This window comes from Quercus robur, chromosome 4 (assembly GCF_932294415.1).
Source record: "Quercus robur chromosome 4, dhQueRobu3.1, whole genome shotgun sequence".
NCBI lineage: Eukaryota > Viridiplantae > Streptophyta > Magnoliopsida > Fagales > Fagaceae > Quercus > Quercus robur.
Window position 1 is genome coordinate 78,265,709 of NC_065537.1, and position 20,724 is coordinate 78,286,432.

General features: G+C 33.0%; 3 protein-coding genes and 1 non-coding gene across 4 annotated transcripts; 3 read left to right on the forward strand and 1 right to left on the reverse strand.

Annotated features, from left to right (window-relative positions):
* Positions 1 to 1,033: 1,033 nt before the first annotated feature.
* Positions 1,034 to 1,105, reverse strand: TRNAG-UCC (transfer RNA glycine (anticodon UCC)). The gene has a single exon. It is a non-coding gene; the product is annotated as a tRNA-Gly (tRNA).
* Positions 1,106 to 5,003: 3,898 nt separating this feature from the next.
* LOC126723846 (receptor-like protein EIX2) lies at positions 5,004 to 8,282 on the forward strand. Its single transcript, XM_050427767.1, has one exon. The coding sequence runs from the start codon at positions 5,058 to 5,060 to the stop codon at positions 8,187 to 8,189; it is 3,132 nt and encodes a 1,043-aa protein (XP_050283724.1). The 5' UTR covers positions 5,004 to 5,057; the 3' UTR covers positions 8,190 to 8,282.
* Positions 8,283 to 14,141: 5,859 nt separating this feature from the next.
* Positions 14,142 to 15,678, forward strand: LOC126723848 (F-box protein At2g17690-like). Its single transcript, XM_050427768.1, has one exon. The coding sequence runs from the start codon at positions 14,153 to 14,155 to the stop codon at positions 15,509 to 15,511; it is 1,359 nt and encodes a 452-aa protein (XP_050283725.1). The 5' UTR covers positions 14,142 to 14,152; the 3' UTR covers positions 15,512 to 15,678.
* A 3,642-nt stretch (positions 15,679 to 19,320) lies between these two features.
* Positions 19,321 to 20,661, forward strand: LOC126722682 (putative F-box protein At5g55150). Its single transcript, XM_050425838.1, has one exon. The coding sequence runs from the start codon at positions 19,321 to 19,323 to the stop codon at positions 20,659 to 20,661; it is 1,341 nt and encodes a 446-aa protein (XP_050281795.1).
* The last annotated feature ends 63 nt before the right edge of the window (positions 20,662 to 20,724 follow it).

Genomic DNA, 20,724 nt, shown 5'->3' on the forward strand with positions numbered 1-20,724 from the left:
ACTACAGCAAAGAGTACAAGCTTCACAGCAGATATAAATAGAATGCAACATTGAAACTACACCAACATAACTAGCAGTAATCTAACAACAAGAAAAGAAACCAACAAAGCTAGCTACCTTGGCTCGTATTGACGAAGATAGAACTGGGTATGCTAAGATTGCTATATTGTCTCCAAGTTTATGTAGAGGCCTTCAAATCTTGCAAGATGAGATTCTATTTCTGATCACTTCCTTTGAATGTTGAAGCATAGACTTCTTCACATTTATGCTAGCAGAGTGACACCGATTCCTTTTCAAATCATATGATGAGAAAGGAGCTCATATACATGTGCATGGCAGTTTTCAACATAATACGATGATAGTGTACCAGCTAAATGGATCTAGTTTAAACTTCAATGATTCAATTCCTTTGATGAAAAATTCATATCAATTTAGAGGGCTACAAAATCTGGGAATCCCTCCTTTGGTACTGCTGCCACTAAGCCAAATAGCTAGCAGGATTTCTAATCTCATGTCCAGGTTGCTAGCAACAAGAATCCTTCAAGCACACATGAAGAAAAGTAGGCATTTTCGCTGCTGCAGACTTGCAGTTGTAGCATTGGAAGTGATTATAAAGTAGTAGTAGCACTAGGGACATACAGACAACCACTTTCCAGCTATTGACTTATGGAAAAATTAGCACAATTAACAATTGGCTTATAGTGATTAAAAAAAAAAAAGGCTTATTGGGTAAGGTATTGTGCATTGCACTAGTACAATTTTACTTTCCAGATATTGACTTTCGGAAAAATTAGCACTATTAACAATTGGTTTGTCGTGATTTAAAAAAACAGGCTTATTGGGAAAAGTATTGTGCATTGAACTAGTACAATTTTACTTTTCGAGATATTGACTTATGGAAAAATTAGCACAATTAACAATTGGTTTATGGTGATTATAAGAAAAAGGGTTATTGGGTAAAGTATTGTGCATTGCACATTTGCACTAGTAGAATTACAAAGAGACATAATGAAATTTGGCAAAACAATACCTTTGCGTTTGCCGGGAGTCGAACCCGGGTCTATTGCTTGGAAGGCAATTATCCTAACCGTTGGACTACAAACGCTTGTTGACAGTGAAGCCATAAATTATAAATATCATTATGTTTCTGGTTCTAAATAATAGCTTTATCTTTTTTTTTTTTTTTTACCATTTCTGAGATCATTATTTCCCTTTTTTATTACCACTTCTGAGATCATTATTTTCATTTTTTTTTTTATACCATTTATGAGCTCAAGCTCAATATTGCTCCAATTGCAACCAACCTGTGCATGACACATCAAAATCAAACTTACCATTATAAAGATCTATATGGAATTAATTTGTGTAATGATATGAACATTTTTTTAAGGGACAAACATTAACATTTTCTTGTCAGAGTTATACGCATCTCTGGCTTATATTATATTTATGGTGCGTCTTAAAAAAAGTATAGATGCATCTATACTTTTTTTAAGATGCACCATATGGAACTTTTGTGGGTGAGGCTTACAATTAAGCTTCTACATATAAGTTAGATATATCAATGGAAAAATATAATATAAAAAAAATTTATAAAATAAGAATTTGGCTTCTCACCATAAGTCAAAGTAGAGATGACAATAAAGTGGGATGGAATAGGGTTATTGGATCAGGGATATTACTTGTCTTGTCTACTCTAAAAGGCAATATTGGGGCAAGTTGGGTTTGGGACAAGGTTAAAAGCATTTTGTAATTTTTAATAAGGTGATTTCAACATTAATTAGGCTACAATGAGAGAGAGATGTTTTGAAAATGTTTATCTTTTTTTTTTTGTGTAAACTTTTTCTTTGTTTTGAAAATAGTAAACTTTTATTAATACCAGCACTATTGATGAAATGTTATTTTATTAGTGTTGGACTTGGTAATTGTTTGGTTTAGCTTATTTTTATTTTAGAGTATAATATACACAGTAATGCCTCACTTTTTTCCTAAGGAGTAAGGAACAACTATACTTTTATTCGATTTATTTTTAAATAAAATAAACCAGTAAACATAAAAATAAGTTATTTTAAATGCACACCTATATTCTCAAATCCCTCTCACAACATTTAGCATTTTTTGACATTCTTATGCCAATCATCCCTAAAACTTATAGGGATATGCCATTGTATTAAAATAGTCTAGTTAATTTTTCCAACCATTTTTTATTACACTTCTTCAAAACCTTATTCTCTTGTTAGGAAAATTTTCATTTAAAATCAAATGATCTATTTGATAATTCAGATTAAATATTATAAATTCAAAAGTCGAGTATCACGCCAATTAAAATTTTAAATTTAATTAATTTTATGTACACCATTGAACCCATAAAATATAATATTAATCTTAAAATGAACATGATCTTTCTCCAAATCATAAAAGACTATTTAGTTCATCATTTCTAAAACGTATTTTCATTAAGGGTAAAAACATTTTTCTTTTTCTTTTTTTATAGTTCAGATAATATTATTAAAAGGGGAGGCCTAATCCCCAAAGAGGACAAAAACATAAGGAGAAAACCGGCCCATCAACTTTACTACAAAAGACCCACTAGAAAATGAAATAGATGGGTTGGGTTAAGTTAAAGAAAAAGATGCTCCTTATCAAAAAAAAAAAAAAAACGCTCAATAGGCTGATATTGAAATAAGTTTTCAAAACATAATCTTGTATAGATTTTAAATGTGAAAGATGAAATTTAAATAGTTTGCAAATGTATTTCTTTTTATAGTGTTTGTTAAAAAAAGAAAGATAAAATCAATTTTAAAAACACCAAAAAACATTTTATTTTAAATAATAATAAAAAAAGATGTATTCAATTTTGAATTATGTTTACACAGTAAATTTGAATAACCATTTTTAAGTTTGGTTTTCAGAAAACAATTCACCTAACATTTGTTTTCCCCTTCAAGAGCCCGACTACAATTTGTTTTCAAATGAGAAAAACAGATTTTTAAAATGACTAACCAAACAAGCCGTAAATGACTCATCAAAAAGCAACGTTATTTTGCTGCTTTTTTTTTTTTTTTTTTTTTTTTTTTTTTTTTTTTTTTTTTTTTTTTTTTGTGGGACGTCCAAAACGACGTGTTTTGGTAACCCCTCTCTCTCAACTGGGACTACAATTCCTGATTGTTCACATTACAAGGACAGCTTCAATGGTAAAAATGGTAACTACAAAAACATTTAGTAACATGCACATAACCTGTGTTGTTAAAACTCCTGAGTGTTCTGTTTTTATTAAAAAATCTCACTTTGTACAATGTTCTTATTGCAAGTTTAGTACAACAATAACAACAATAATAATATAGCCTTTCTCTCAAATTTTTTTGGGGTCGGTTATGGATTCTCAACAAACTAATTAGAATCGGCCACATGTAATTTTTTCAACTGCATGTTTAATACTTCATATTGGCCATGGTTAATACTTCATATTGTTGGGTTCTTTCTCCATTGGGTTGTTTCAGTTTATTGACTTATTCTATATTTTCTTTGTGTTTGTGTGTAATGTACTTCTTGTTAAGTTGTTATAGAATTGATTTCAATTTTCAATCTTTATTTAAATAAAAATAGGAGCTTGGCCAAGACACAGCTTACACCAGTGCTATGTTCACCTTCATTTGTTTGCTATCTTCCATATACTTCTCCTCATAGTTGCGTCTTTGACCAATCTTCTTTTTCTTTTCTTTTCTTTTCTTTTTTATTTTTTTTTATTTTTTATTTTATTTAAAGAGCAAGCTTTTGTTTATATTAGAAACTGCAGCTTCTATGTTTGTTTGTTTGTTTGTTTTTTTTTTTTTATTATTTTTTACTTGTGTCTTTAAATATGTTTTTTGAGAAATGATATGTCCACAATATTTTCACAATATTTTTACAATGAATCTTAAGTGACAGGTTGTTACTGGATGTTATTGTTAGAGCAAAAAAGTAATCTTAGTGTTAATTTCAAATTTGAACCAATAACAACTAACCATCTATGATTTGTTGTAAAAATGTTATGGATGTAGCATCTCTTTTGTTTTTTTCATTCCCAGACTCCCAATTGCTCTCTCTCATTGTATGCTTTGAGTAGGTTGATCTTTATGATATGTTGCTAATGAACTAATTTTTAATATCTAATCATGCATTTGCTACTTTACTTTGACAATTAAATTAGATTATTTTTCTTTATATTCTTTTTTCTATATATTGATCTTAATCTTCAAGACATTTGAGATGTATTGGCAAATTCAACATTTTGATTGGATGGCTCAATAATAATGACAAAATTTATAGCCAACTTCAGGATATGAAAATTGAATGATATGCCTGCAAAATTAAAGTGGAATGGAACTTAGAATATAAAAAGGTAAGAATTTATGCTTACATGTAAAGTTTTAAAACTTCTAACATATTTGTGAACATCGATATGTGTTTTATTCCAATCACAATCTTCAACAAAGTGAAACTAATGTTGTATAGAAACAAGATCATACCCTGGGTGAATATTGTTCCAAGAAATATACATGTGATGCATGCAAAGTTTCTGGTCTCTTTCTTAAGGGGACCAGACCTTAAAGAAATCGATTTCGTGTAAATGACTAAGATGATAATTTTATACAAAATAAATCAGTTGCTTACAAAGGTAGGATCTTGCTAGCTTCAACACAGAATGAGATTATAACATTGCTTCATGTGAAACCAAACTGATTCCTCACCCATTATTTTACTATAATTTGGAATGTGCTTGCCATCTTTTCAATTTGTCTTGTAAACCACCGTTGACTTTTGTAGCCGTTGATTTCATTGCTTTTATATTCCTTAAACTCTGTCTAATCTTATCCATGAAGGTCACAATTCAACTCCACTAAAAGAGCAGGAATTTGTTAAACTTCGAGGAAATGAAGACTTTATATATATATATATATATATATGGTTTGTTAAACTTCGAGGAATTTATGCAACTTTATATATATATATATATATATATATATATTGGAATTCATGGTTCATAGCTTTCATTCTATAGCTGCATAATAGAACTAATGGAAAAAGTTGCAGTTTTTAGATTGTTAATACCTTATCTCTGTTTGATAGCAAGATGGTTAGTTTCTAATGGCGTTGCACAGTCAGTGAAATGTCTGACATCTGATCAAGAAGCTCTTATCAACTTCAAAAATGGTCTTCAAGATCCTAAGAAACATCTTTCATCATGGCAAGGAAGCAACTGCTGTCAATGGAGTGGAATAAGCTGTAAAAATAGTACAGGAGCTGTTGTTGCAGTTGATCTTCATAACCCACATCCATCTGGTTATGATTCCTCTGGCAGGTATGGATTCTGGAACTTGAGTGGTGAGGTTAGACCTTCATTGATGAAACTCAAGTCTTTGAGATATTTAGATTTGAGCTTCAACACCTTCAATGGCATCCCAATTCCTATATTCTTTGGATATTTGGAGAATTTGCAATATCTTAACCTATCAAATGCTGGGTTTAGTGGCAAAATACCTCCGAATTTGGGAAATCTCTCTAGCTTGGAGTATCTTGATCTCAAGTTTTCAACTTTAACAGTTGATAATCTTGAATGGATGGCTGGTCTTACCTCTCTGAAGCATCTTATGATGAATGGAGTTGACCTTTCAATGGTAGGATCAGACTGGGTACGGACATTACAGAAGCTACCAGTTTTGATGGAGTTGCATCTATCTTCTTGTGGTCTATCTGGTTATATTCCTTCACTTGCCTTTGTTAATATTACTTCCCTTGCTGTGATAGATCTTAGCTTTAACATGCTTAATTCAAAGATTCCTGATTGGCTTGTAAATATAAGTACTCTTGCATATGTTGACATTAGCTCCAACAAATTGTATGGAAGAATTCCACTTGGTTTCAGTGAGCTACCAAATTTGAAGAGTTTGAATCTTGCATTGAATAGCAATCTTACAGCAAGTTGTTTCCAACTGTTCAATGGAAGGTGGAAAAATATAGAAGTCCTTGATCTAGGTTACAATAAATTGCATGGGAAACTTCCTACTTCCTTTGGAAACTTGACATCTCTCACTTATGTTGGTCTCTCTACCAATAATATTGAGGGTGGCATTCCAAGCTCCATTGGTAAACTATGCAATTTGAAATTTTTTGATTTATCTTTTAATAACCTAACAGAATCTTTGCCAGAAATCCTAGAAGGAACAGAAAACTGTCTATTTAGAAGTCCTCTGCATGGTCTACAACACTTGACATTGAGCTTCAATTATTTTCATGGTACATTACCAAATTGGTTGGGTCGGCTTGAAAACCTTATTGAACTTGAGCTTGGATATAATTTGATTCAAGGTTCCATCCCTTCTTTTTTGGGGTCATTGCTACATCTTACTCAATTGGGACTAGACGGGAATGAACTCAATGGGACTCTCCCAGATAGCTTAGGACAGCTTTCTGAGTTGTCCATTTTTGATGTTTCCTTCAATCATTTAACAGGAATAGTCACTGAATCACATTTTTCAAAGCTCACTAAGCTGAAGATCTTGCAATTGTCTTCCAATTCATTCACTTTGAATGTTAGTTCCACTTGGGTCCCTCCATTCCAAATCCGAAATCTTGATATGGGTTCATGCCATTTGGGCCCTTCATTTCCAGCTTGGCTTAAATCACAGGAGGAGGTCATGTATCTAGACTTCTCAAATGCTAGCATTTCTGGTTCCATACCTAGTTGGTTTTGGGAAATTTCTTCTAATTTGTCGCTTTTAAATGTTTCCTTCAATCAATTAAGTGGTCAATTACCAAATCCATTAAATGTTGCTCCGTTTGCAGATGTTGATTTGAGCTCCAACCTCTTTGAAGGACCCATTCCTCTTCCAGTTGTTGAGATCGAATTGCTAGATCTCTCCAACAATATGTTCTCTGGTCCTATACCAAGGAATATAGGTGCATCCATGCCTAATTTGATCTTCCTCTCTCTTTCAAGTAATGAAATAATAGGAGACATCCCTGCTAGTGTGGGAGATATAAATTTGATTGAAGTCATTGATCTTTCAAGCAACAACTTAACAGGCAACATCACAGCAAGCATAGGGAATTGTTCTTTATTAAGGGTTCTAGACCTCAGTGGCAACAACTTATATGGGGGAATTCCATACTCCTTGGGTCAACTAAAATTGCTTCAGTCGCTTCACCTGAGTGGCAACAAGCTCTCTGGAGAGCTCCCTCTGTCTTTTCAAAATCTGTCAAGTTTGGAAACTTTGGATCTTGGAAACAACATGATGAAAGGTACCATTCCGCCGTGGATTGGAGATGGTTTTAGATATCTTAGACTTCTCAGCTTGCGTTCAAATTCATTTTCAGGAGAACTTCCCCCTAAACTTTCAAATTTAAGCTCATTGCAAGTCCTAGACTTGGCAGAAAACAAGTTGAGTGGCACAATTCCTGTTAGCTTTGGTGATCTAAATGCTATGGCTCAAGTGCAAATCAGAAACCAGTATCTTTTCTATGGCAAGTACAGGGGCGTCTACTACAAAGAAAGCTTGGTTGTGAATGTGAAAGGCAATGCTCAAAGGTTCAGCAAGACTCTTTCCCTTGTGACTAGCATAGACCTTTCTGGAAATAACTTAGAAGGAGATCTTCCCCAAGAACTAACAAAATTAGCAGGTTTGGTGATTCTGAACTTGTCTAGAAACCATATCAGTGGCCAGATTCCTGATCGCATTTCAAATTTGCGTCAACTTTCATCTCTTGATCTCTCAAATAATAGCCTTTCGGGTCCGATTCCTCCAAGCATGTCTCTGTTATCATTTCTGGGGTTTTTGAACTTGTCAGACAATAACTTCTTGGGTACCATTCCTTACACTGGTCATATGACAACTTTTGAAGCATCATCTTATGCTGGTAACCCGGGTCTTTGTGGTGCTCCACTGGTTGTAAAGTGTCCAAGTGAAGAAACTCCTGTAGGGGGATCTATTGAAAATTACAGTGAGGACAAACTCATTGATACTTGGTTTTACTTGAGCCTTGGGCTTGGATTTGCAGCAGGTATTCTAGTTCCTTATTTCGTTTTAGCAATTAGAACATCTTGGAGGAATGCCTACTTTGCTTTTGTTGATGAAGTTGTTGACAGATTATGCTGCATGAGACTCAGAAGAACAACACATCTTGGAAACAGAAGACGTCATCTGCATTAGTTTTATTGTACTTTTTAAAATATACCAGTATTATGTATGTGTGATGCACGGTTTAATCAATAATTATATGTAAACTAGTCCCTGGATTTTATAAAGAGGTTTTTTTTTTTTTTTTTTTTAGTTTTATCATAATCTTGTCTATAACTTTTTTTACCATTGTTATATATTTATTGGTAGATGATTTGCATAACATAGACATTAAATAAGAGGTAGAATTGTTTATTATAAAATTTTCCAACTTTGTTTCTAATATAATTTCTAAATTACTGAAGAACATCTCATTTATAGTTATGATAGGAAATATAATTTCCCTAATTAGAGTTTGACTAGTTTTAAGTTTAAATTTTGTATTATTATATTTAATTGTTGATTATTGATTTAATTAAGTGAATGTAATGGTTAATGTAAGGACACAAAATCTTTAACGGCCCAACAACGATGTGGGGCTCGCACACGGAAAGTCCCTCACAATAATATTTGTAGAGAGTGGGCTTAAAAGGCCAGCGTTGGATCACAGGGCGACATTTCGGGCCGGACTATAGGTGCACCAATATGAGAAAGAGCTTTGGGCTGGATATTCAGGCCCTTCAATCTTGTATCTAGGAGGATTTGGCTCCTCGGATCATGTCCGAGGATCGATGGTGTTGTCCCCGGTTACCCGTCGGAGGGTTTTTATGTGGTGTCCGGCGTATATTACCCAGGCATTCTCTTTCATCAATTCTTTCTCAAGAAGCCAGATGGAGAGCCCCTCCTTTTGGTCACATAACATTCTCTTTTATACTAGCCTACGTTCGTTGTCCTTCGTCCACGTGTAGGGTCGATCTTTCCAGGACAGATATCTGTCCCATCAGTCTAATCCCAAAATTGCTGGAGATGATCCATAAAGCCTAAGATCCCGGCTCTGTTAGGGGCAGTGTCATGTCAGGGAAGGGTATTAAAGACAACTTCCCCAGGATATTTTCTGATCTTTCTAGCTTACTCGTGTTCCATTCCTATCCCTGAGGTTTTGGACCTGTTGAGGATGAAACCGTCCTCGGCTGTGTCTTCGGGCCACTTTTTATGTTTCCTAGTTTCGAGTTTGGGCCCTGGCCTCCTTCAGTTTAGGACCGGTGGGCTTCCCATAAGCGCGTGGGCCGGACCCATAAACTGTTAGACCCCACAGTTAACTTTATTGTACTATAAAATTTTCAATGTCCTCTATAATCTGTATAGTCATCTCTATTTTATTTCTTACTCCTCTAACCAGTTTTTATTTTGCAAATAATAGTTATTAATTCACGTTTGATTTCATTTTTTTTTTCCTTCATTTATTCTTTATTACTTTGTATGTTCCCTCACTAGTTGTAAATTTTGTAGTTATCAATAAGAAATAAATATCATAGATGACTTAAATAGTTATAGATATAGTTATGTTAGTGGGATGTCAAAGGTTTTTTTTTTTTTTTTTTTTCTGAATTTTCAAGGAAATATGAAAGGCATTTCTCTAGTTTGGTCTCAATCAATTAAGATATCCATAATATCTTAATGGAAGTAATAATAAGCCTTTTTTTAATGTATGAAGTGGTTAGGTTAGTGGTATGTGAAAGTTTTAAAAAAAATTCCAAGGAAATGTAAAAGGCCTTTAAAAAAAGAAAAAAGAAATGGTGACCTTTTGAATTGTAGAAATATAATTGTTTTAATTACATTGTTTATAGATTTCATTCTTAAGTTATAAACATCTAAATTAAAGTAGATGAATATATAAATGCAAAATTATGTGTAAAGTTACAACCGCACAAATTAAATATGTATAGATTTTATTTTTATTATTCATGAATCATTATTTCATTGTTTACTTATAAATATCTAAATTAATTTTTTTTAAATCTAAATAAAAATAGGTGAATATGTAAAGGTAAAATTATATGAAAAGTTAAAAATACTCAAGATGAACGTTTAACCACCGGTAGATATGTGTTTTTTGAAGATTGCTCTAACTGGAACTATATAACCATACAAATATTGTTGCAAGTGGTTCCATCATTTGCAAATTATCAAGTTTGGTGGCCTCACAAAATAGATATTTCATTTTGCAAAAAACTTTATATGAACTCCTCTTTTGTAACAATTTTTTTATTTTTTTTAGTTTTCTTTTTTTCTTTTTGCCAAAACAACTCAAGAATATTAAGACTTAAGTTAACACATATGGTAGTCGTAAAACACGTCAGTGATATGAAAAATAGAATGGTTTAAGTATTTAAAAAGCATTTTAGTAGATTGTAATATAAAACATATTTTTCTCAATATTTTTTGCAACTTTTTCCATAAGATCAATATTGTTGACATCCTTTAAAAATGATACATAATAATTTTTTAGAAGAAGAAGAAGCAGAGATGATGCTAACACATAATATAAAATTATTAAGTCTGTGTGATTTAAATTTGTGGCAAAAAAAAAAAAAAAATTTAATGTATCTATGATAAAAGTTTTTATCTAAATGAAATATAGTAGTCTATATTTTTTTTAGTCTTGATTCAAAAAGTCCATTCTCAATAGCCTTTTAAGTCTACAAATTGCTCAATCTATAAGCCTAAACACATTCAAAGAGTGTTATCTAAATTATAAATTATATGACCCTTTATTACACAAATATTTTGATTCCCCCAATGTATGGTAAAGGAAGGCAAGTTTATGTTTAGCCATTTTCTTGATTTGTACTGCATAATTTAATAGTATAGAGGGTGTGATTGAATTTAAATGTTGAATAAAATAAGATAAGAAGAAAAAAGGGTAAAAATAAAATATATAACAATAAACATCAAATTATCCAAGTCATTCTATGTAATATAATAATATTATATTATTATATACTATATGTATAATGCAGTAGGATAATATTTAATCAAAGAGAATAAAAAAGATAATAACTTAAAACTCAAAATTAAATTGTATCAACCACTAGTTCAAATTTTATACAAATTTCAATTTAATACAGTTTTTGTGGTTTGAGTTTTGACATTTAGTTTTAAGAAAAGTTTAAAATATTTTTATAAAATCAATGAAAAATAGATAATAACAACTGCATAAAAAATGTCATACAAACTTAAGAAAATAATAATGAACTATCTTGTAATAATTTAAAAATATAAAAACTCAGAGAAAGATATTTTAAAATTTCATATATTTGGGTGTGTGTGTGTGTGTTTTTGGTCGATAACGCAATATATTCAAGTTTCTTTTTTATTAATTTTTTATTAATTTAAGTTTCTTAATAACCCCCATTGAAAAGAAAACTGCCATTGCGATTTTAATGATAAAATGTCAAATCAAATTTTACTGAATTTTAAATAAAAAAATCCCTTCTTCAGTTTATTTTTATGTCACGTAATTGTGTTATAAAGAACTTTCAAATTACGTGAGATTTACTTGCAAGTTATTGTTTTCTTCATATCTTAGGCAACTGGATTTTTTTTTTTTTTTTAATGAGATAAAAATCATATTCTAACCTAATATAAGTATAAACATATGCGTGAAACTCCTATTTAGAGACTTAAATCTAGTCCCCCATACACCTCATAAGAACTTGAACTTATGAGTGACTATTACGCCAAGAGTTTGCAGTGCAAATCAAGGCTTCTTAAGTCTTACAAAAGCATTAGTTATATGTTTAAGTTTTTTTTTTTTTTTAGAAACAAACACACATACACAGGAGAGAGAGAAAGGGGTTCTAACACAAAATTATAGGTTTAAGTTGAATATGATTAAAAGTAAAATTCTAGAGGTAACTAAGTTTTAATTGTAAAAATTATGTGGTAGTGTCACAATAGTAATGATGAATTCGGTTAAGACTTGCTACCTAATAGGACCTGGTGTAGGAAATATTGCATAGAATAATTCATTCTTGAGATTTCTTGAATAAAAACAATAAAAGTAATCGGATAAGTTTGATAGAATAATTGAAATATTTTAAAAGCAATTATACCTAATAAAAATAGTGTCGGGTACTCTAAAAAAACAAGATAATTTCTCTTAGACAAAGTTTGATTGCAAACTTAGTTGTAGTATTAGGTTACAATTCCTACTAAAAATTTAACTTTGTTACATAATTTGAAAATCTAATTGTTGAATTGCATGTTTTTTTTTTAAATGTTTTACACACGCATGTAAAATTTTGTGCTAATTAGATTTTGTATATCATTTGATCTATAAACTTATTTTTTATTTATAATTTTTCACTACAAAACTTGAAATTTAAACATCTGATTGATGACATTTCAATTAATTTTTGATCTTATGGAAATTTTGCAAACATGAAAGATATAAAAAAAAAAAAATAGTCCAACCATAAATTTGTCAAAATTGACATTGAATAAAACGATATTGAGTGGAATTGACCTTAGGCTACAACAAATTTTATTGCTAGACTTCATCAATTTTTCTCCCACTCTCAATATATAGAAATTATGGTTTTTTTTTGCAAAGAATCCTAAGTTCCAACCCTCAAAGCAAGAAATAGATTTTTATTGCTTGTCGATCAAATTATGGTCATAGTTACAAAGAACTAGAATTTCCTTGTTACCATTGAAGATAATGAAGATCCTCAAGAACTTGATCGTTAGATATATAGTCAAGGTTCTACCACACACACCCCTACCCATCCAAACCAAGCTACATTGATGTGGGATGGGCTCTTTTTGTCCATCCAACTCCCATGCACATTTGATTTGAACTATAAACCTCATAGTTTTAAAATTAAAATATTAAACTTCAAATTCTTTAAATAATCCTTTGGTTGGGTTGGGCAGGCTCATAAAGAGAATCAAACCCTGAATATCACTATTATGCTTCATGAAGTAATCAAAAGTAAAAGTTTCGTATGCATTAATAAATCATTTTAGAATCTTTTTATGAAAAAAAAAAAAAAAAAAAAAAAAAAAAAAAAAAAGAAAAAAAAAAAGAGACTAATTTTTTTATAGTTTTTTCAATTCTTTATAAAAAATTTTGTAAAATAGTACTTTTAGAGTATGAAAAATAGTATCCACTTCTCTCATATTCATAATAAGGTCCATTTATTATATTCATGATAGGTCCACTATGAATATAAGAGGAGAAGAGAAAACACTATTTCTCGGTGTTCAACAATATTTAATAATTTTCCATTAACCAGACCTAGATTTCCTCTTTTTTTTTTTAAAAAAAAAAAAAAAAAGAAAAGGGCCCGGGCTTGAAAATATAGTAATATAGGCCCAAAACCTGGGCTGATAATTAGTGGACGGAATATGGTAAATTCTAACCAAATTAGGAATTATTATTATTATTATTTTAAAAAAGTTTATCCTAATACTAGTAGAACTTGGACAAACGACCTGTAAGTATAGTTACAGAGCAGATCTAACAAAACAAATATAGAAGAACCGAAGGAAGCCTTTCTCTATTTCTTCAACGCCGACCCGGTATGTGTCTAAATTCAATTCTTTTCTTTTTCCACACTTTGCCATGTCTAAATTCTTTTCTTTTTCTTCAGTATTATTGTTTTTCTGTTACTTTAATTTCTCTAAAAACAAATATGTCACTTCGGTTCTACAACTATAGACACACACACAGCTACTGTCCAATTTTTGAACTCTTTCTGGTTTTTCACAAAAACCATGTTTGCAATTTTTTGTTTTTGTTTTTTGCAGAACATTGTGTATGCAAAAATTCAATCTTTCCCTAAAAAAATACCATGTAAAAATAAAAACTTGATGCTAAATATTGCATTTTACTAGTGTTATGTACAAGTGTTTTGATTTGATAATTAAGAGTAGTCCCTGTTGGAGAATGTTCTAATGGTTACTTTACTTTATTGAAACTAACATTAAAGTAATGACTTTTCTTAATAATTTTTTTCAATTGGAGATGGGTTTTTAATTATATTTGAAGATGCAAACCTTAATCGTAATCTTAATTATATTAATGTATTCCAGATTACCAATCTATTGAGATGTCAAAGTGGGCTGATCTTCCCGGTGATGTCTTCTTCCAAATAATGTGTCGACTATTTTCTGATGATATCATCATCTCCAGTGCTGTGTGCAAGTCATGGCACTCACTCCTTAATTCAGTGGGGAAACTCCCATTACCTCCAAGTTGCCCTTGGCTTATGCTTGCAGAGGAAAATGAACAAAGTGAAAAAAGCAATAACGAAGAAAGTAGGACTCGGACTCGTGGCTTCTTCAACTTACGAAATGCTAAAGTTCACAATTTCGAGCTTCCTGAGGTTGCTGGAAGAAGATGCTTTGGAACATCTTTTGGATGGTTGCTCACTATAGGAACCGATTTACAGATCAACCTCTTGCATCCGATGTCTAAACACCTATTATGTCTTCCACCCCAACCTACCTTTAGCTGGCAGTATGATTCTGATCTCGAGCCGAAAGATATTATTGGAATGTTTCTTAAAAAGGTTGTTTTGTCAAGGAGTCCTTGGAACCCAGCAACTCAAGAATGTGATTGTGATTGTGTAATTATGGTAATCTATGGTGAATATCGGCAATTGGCCTTCACTAGACCAGGAAATAAAGCTTGGATGGATATAAAAAGTTCTCGAAGAAAACGGTATGCTGACATTGCATTCTACAAGGGTAAATTTTATGCCGTAGATTATGATGGTGCACTTGTTGTTTGTCGCATTGATGATAACAAAAAGCCTAGGGCTAAAGCTATTGCCCCTCCTCTAGAAGGAATCACTATGAGTTTCAAATGGAATGTCCAAAAGTATATTGTTGAATCATCGGGAGGCCTTTTGTTGGTTACACGCTATCGAGGAGGTCATATATATTCTGAGCATAATGATTACTATGACCGGAGCTATGATTCTGACTCTGACTCCGACTCTGGACAAAATGAATCCAGTGATGAGGATGATATTGAGAATGAGGACTTTGAGGATGATGTTGAGAATGAGGATGATGTTGAAGATGAGGACCCTATGGATGAATCTGAAGAAGAACGCTACAATGAAGCTAACCCCTATGTGACAATTGGGTTCATAGTTCAAAAATTAGAAAGATGTCATCAAGGGGGAAGTAAATTCAAATACAAATGGGTGAAGGTTGATAGCTTGGGTGATCAAGCATTGTTTTTGGGTGACAATTCATCATTGTCATTGACTGCATCGAGCCTTAATGGAATCAAACCTAATTGTATCTATTTTACAGATGATGATTTACGTGTTTTTAATTGTACCCGTAATGGTGGAGGTTCTGACATGGGCGTGTTTAGCATGGAAGATGCCGAAATTAAGTCCCATTACTCCGGTCAATCCCTTTCCTTCTTTTGTACCCCACTTTGGTACATATGAAGCGTATCAAATAAACTAGTGAATGTGTGCAAAACTTTTTGTCGTAAGATATGTTTGTGTTTCTGTAGTTTGAAGTTTAGAAGTTATGTTACAGTGAAGAGCATAGTTATGTTACAGTGAAGGGCATGCCGTAGTTTATCAATCTTTTATTTTTCTATTTATTGAAATGCACTCTTCATGTTAATTTCTACAATCTATAGGTTCTTTTCACTTTTATATTTTTAATGAATTATTCTCATTGCATTGATATGTTGGACAACAGGGCTAGTCAATTTGGATTCTGTCTATTGATGCAAAAGGCATTAATTATCATTTTAATTATTCAAATAAAAAAATGATTGGGATACTTTATGCTGGGCTTAGTATGTATCATCTTCAAAAAGTTAGGAATCCTTCTCCTACCAGACAGAAGACAACTGGACGGTATATGACAGTGCCACTATGTAAATACTGTCCTTAAGCAATTCAAATTGAGAACACAAAAAATGAAGCCCTTCTCTCAATCTTCAACAACCCAAGTTCTGCCTCCAGCAAGGTCCTCTTACACCGGTAAGTTTGTTATCAGTAAAATTCTTTTCTTTCCCTTAGCTTAATTAATTTCTTAGAAATTAACCAAACATGGTTGTTCCGGCATACATGCACAAAGTGTTCTGTGCAAAACTTTAAAAGTTACTATATTCTTGTTCTTATTGTTTAATATATCGTGTTACATACATTCTGATTGTGAAAAGCATAAATGACGAGCTCTTTTTTTTCTATCAAAATATTGTGCGATATTATTATAGTTTTTTTTTTTTTTTTAGGCCACAAGAAGAGGATATTTTTATGTTTCTTCTAAACTGAATGTGAGCCTAGGCCATCCCCCCAACACCCCCCCCCCCCCCCCCCTTTCTCTCATTATTTCTTTTTTTTTTTCTTTTTTGTTGAGAAAGAAGGCTTCAACTTTAATTAATCAAGGCTGTTAAATCAGCCTGCACAAACTGAAGAATGTTTGGTGCTACATCTTCTATCCAAATGGTTAAATTGGGCATTGTAATTGCCCGCCTAGCCAAACCATGGGCTACAGTATTCCCTGGGCGACGAAACTAATGTTTGTAAAAGCATTTGCTAACTGTTTTACATCATGAATCAGATACCCATGTAAAGCAAGAGAGAGTCCTGGACTAGTGAGGTCCTTGAAGATGATGTCTGAGTCTCCTTTAATGATGGCTTGAGTGATGCCGACCTCTAATGCAAACTCAATGGCTCTTCTCGCTGCCAGAGCTTCAACTTGGGCGACTGTGGCTGGCAGGGGTACTTGCTGTGAAAGGGAAGCCATCACCGCTCCTTCCGAGTTGCGGATAACAACAACAATGCCAGCTTTGCCTTGTTCATTAAAAGTTGCACCATCATAGTTCACCTTAAAACTGTCAAAGTCTGGAGGCTTCCACCTGGTATGCTTCCTGTGCTGCAAGCCTGCAGCTTTGGTGTGACTGCGTGGAGGAGTTGAAATTCCAATTTTCGTTCCTTTGAGACTTGCAGGACCTGGTTCAGTGGACAAGCTGCTTCATTGAACCGGATTTGATTTCTTCAATTCCATAAGGCCCATCCCGTGAAAGCCAGCAGAGAAGGGTCCTTATCCTCTTCCAAAGCATGCTTAAAGATTTCCAGAGCCGTCCTTCGTTGCATCGCTAGAAGCCATTGCCATTGTCGATCCGAGGCCCAAACTCCCTGCACATCTGGACAAAAAAATAAAGCATGTGAACAGTCTTCAGTATGCACATTACACTTCTCACACAGTGCATCTGTGGTGATTCTTCATCTGCCCAGATTGGCTTTTGTTGGAAGCGCTTCTCTGCAAGTGCACCAAACAAAATTTTTTACTTTGTTGGGTACCTCCATTTCAGGTTCATGATCATGTGCTTTTTTATTTAATTCTATAATATAGAATCATGTTGGAAAAGGTATATTGTATTATTGTGACAAAACTAAATTATTACAATATCATTCAATTCATGGCCACTTATCCATAGAAGTTCGCATATGAAAAAAATGCAATCTTATTAGTAGAAGATTCACTTTAATTTTTATTTTTTTAATTTAAAAAAAAGCCTTTACCTGGCATTGAGGGACTGAGGGTGAGATCCATAGATGGAGGAGCTGTGAATGAGGCTTAGAGAAGCAGTCAATGACTTACCAGAATGAACAATTTTTACTTAATCTAATGGCATAGCCAAAACCAACTGTTTGATTTTGGTGTCGTGCATTTGATGGAGCAAAGTGACAATTAAAAAAAACGAAGTAAGAAAAAAAGTTGAATCTCATAACTAGGATGAGATGCTTTTGGTTTACTAATGTTGTACCTTCTCATTTCTACTTTTGTGTGATGATGATTTCATTACCACTATCATTCTCATTAGTTTTCTCTGCTTCATACTTCACCTGAACAGTTTTTAGCCAGTGGACCTCCACAAAGCTCTGGGTTCCCAGCATAAGATGATGCTTGAAATGTTGTCATATGAACAGTGTAAGGGATGGCGCCAAAGAAGTTATTGTTTGACAAATTAAGAAACCCCAAAGAGTCTAAAGCTAACATACTTGGAGGATGGACCAAAAAGATTATTGCTTGAGAGATCAAGAGATGAAAGTTGCTGCAAATTCGAAATACTCTCAGGAATCTGGCCACTGATGTGGTTTCTATTCAAGTTCAGAATGATCAAACCTGCCAATTTCGTTAGTTCTCGTAGAAAATCTCCATGTAAGTTAGTTTTAGAGAGTTTTAACTTGTAGCATCCGCTCCTGATGATAGTTTTTTATCATCAAACTAAAATATCAATTAATTTTTTGTGTGAGCGGAGATTGAACCCCAGATTTCTTATACAACTATAAAAAATTTTATCTATTGAGTAAACTGAAACTCACATATAAGAGGAGAATCATTACCTAATAATTTTCCATTAACCAAACTTAGATTTCTTCTTATTTAAAAATAAAACAAAATCTAAAAAAAAAAAAAAGGCCCGGGCTTGAAAATATAGTAATATAGGCCCAAAACCTGGGCTGATAATTAATGGACGAAATATGGTAAATTCTAACCAAATTAGGAATTATTATTATTATTATTATTTTAAAAAACTTTATCCTAAATACTGTAGAACTTGGATAAACGACACCTATAAGTAGAGTTACAGAGCAGATCTAACAAAACAAATATAGATGAACAGAAGGAAGCCTTTCTCTATTTCTTCAACGCCGAGCCGGTATGTCTAAATTCAATTCTTTTCTTTTTCCACACTTTGCTATGTCTAAATTCTTTTCTTTTTCTTCAGTATTATTGTTTTTCTGTCAGTTTCATTTCTCTAAAAACAAACATTTCTCTTCGGCTCTACAACTATGGACACACACACAGCTACTGTGTGTGTGTCTATAGTTATTTTTGAACTCTTTTTGTGTATGCAAAAATTCAATCTTTCCCTAAAAAAAATACTATGTAAAAATAAAAACTTGATGATAAGGTTCAGCTGTAAAGTGTGGCTCAATTCAAAGCTTCTCTCTTGCAAAAATAAAATCTTTCAGTTGTAGTTTAAATTCTCTCGAAACAGACATGATTTGATAATTAAGAGAAGTCCCTGTTGGAGAATGTTCTAATGGTTACTTTGCTTTAGTGAAACTAACATTAAAGTAATGACTTTTCTTAATAATTTTTTTTCAATTGGAGATGGGTTTTTAATTATATTTGAAGATGCAAACGATTAATGTATTTCTTTTTCAGTTGTAGACATCCTTAACTTTTTTTTTTTCCCTGAATTCCAGATTACCAATCTATTGAGATGTCAAAGTGGGCTGATCTTCCTGGTGATGTCTTCTTCCAAATAATGTGTCGACTATTTTCAGATGATATCATCATCTCCAGTGCTGTGTGCAAGTCATGGCACTCACTCCTTAATTCAGTGGGGAAACTCCCATTACCTCCTAGTTGTCCTTGGCTTATGCTTGCAGAGGAAAGCGAACAAAGTGATAAAATCAATGACGAAGAAAGTAGGACGCGTGACTTCTTCAACTTACGAAATGATAAAGTTCACAATTTCAAGCTGCCTGAGGTTGCTGGAAGACGATGCTTTGGAGCATCTTTTGGATGGTTGCTCACTATAGGAACCGATTTACAGATCAACCTGTTGCATCCGTTCTCTAAATACCTATTATGTCTTCCACCCGTAGCTACCTTTCGCTGTCAGTATGAATTCAAAGTCACGCCTGAACGTCTTCGTAGAATGTTTCTTAAAAAGGTTGTTTTGTCAAGGAGTCCTTGGAACCCAGCAACTCGTGAATGCGATTGTGATTGCGTAGTCATGGTAATCTATGGTGAATATCAGCAATTGGCCTTCACTAGACCAGGATATAAAGCTTGGGTGGATATAACAAATACTCGAAAACGCTATGCTGACATTGCATTCTACAAGGGTAAGTTTTATGCTGTACATTTCGATGGTACACTTGTTGTTTGTCGCATTGATGATAACAAAAAGCTCAAGGCTAAAGTTGTTGCGCCTCCTCCAGAAGAAATCAATTTGAAAATCCAAATTCATATCCAAAAGTATATTGTTGAATCATCAGGAGACCTTTTGTTTGTTACACGCTTTCGGGGAGGTCAATTTTATTCTAGGTTAAATGACTTTTCTTATGAAGAGGACTCCGACTCAGACTCTGATTACAGTGAAAGTGAATCCAGTGATGAAGACTCTGAAGATGATTTTGAGAATGAGGACTCTGAGAATGCAGTTGAGGATGAGGACTCTAAAGATGAATCTGATGAAGAAGGACTTGCTAAAAATGATAACCCTTATGTGACAATTGGGTTCACAGTTCAAAAATTAAAAAGATGTACTCAAGAGGGAAGTATATTTAAATACAAATGGGTGAAGGTTGATAGCTTGGGTGATCAAGCATTGTTTGTGGGTAACAGTTCATCATTGTCATTGACTGCATCGAGCCTCAATGGAATCAAACCTAATTGTATCTATTTTACTGATGACGATTTAACCCATTTTAATTGTACCCGTAATGGTGGAGGGTTTGACATGGGCGTGTACAGAATGGAAGATGCCAGTTTTATGCCACATTACTCGGGCCAATCCCTTTCCTTCTTTTGTTCCCCACTTTGGTACATGTGAAGTGTATCAAATAAGTTAGTGAGTGTGTGCAAAATTGTTTGTTTTTAAGATGTGTGTACGTAG

Excerpts from the sequence above, each read along its gene's own strand:
- LOC126723846 (XM_050427767.1), top strand. The coding sequence starts at position 5,058 with ATGGAAAAAGTTGCAGTTTTTAGATTGTTAATACCTTATCTCTGTTTG.
- LOC126723848 (XM_050427768.1), top strand. The coding sequence starts at position 14,153 with ATGTCAAAGTGGGCTGATCTTCCCGGTGATGTCTTCTTCCAAATAATG.
- LOC126722682 (XM_050425838.1), top strand. The coding sequence starts at position 19,321 with ATGTCAAAGTGGGCTGATCTTCCTGGTGATGTCTTCTTCCAAATAATG.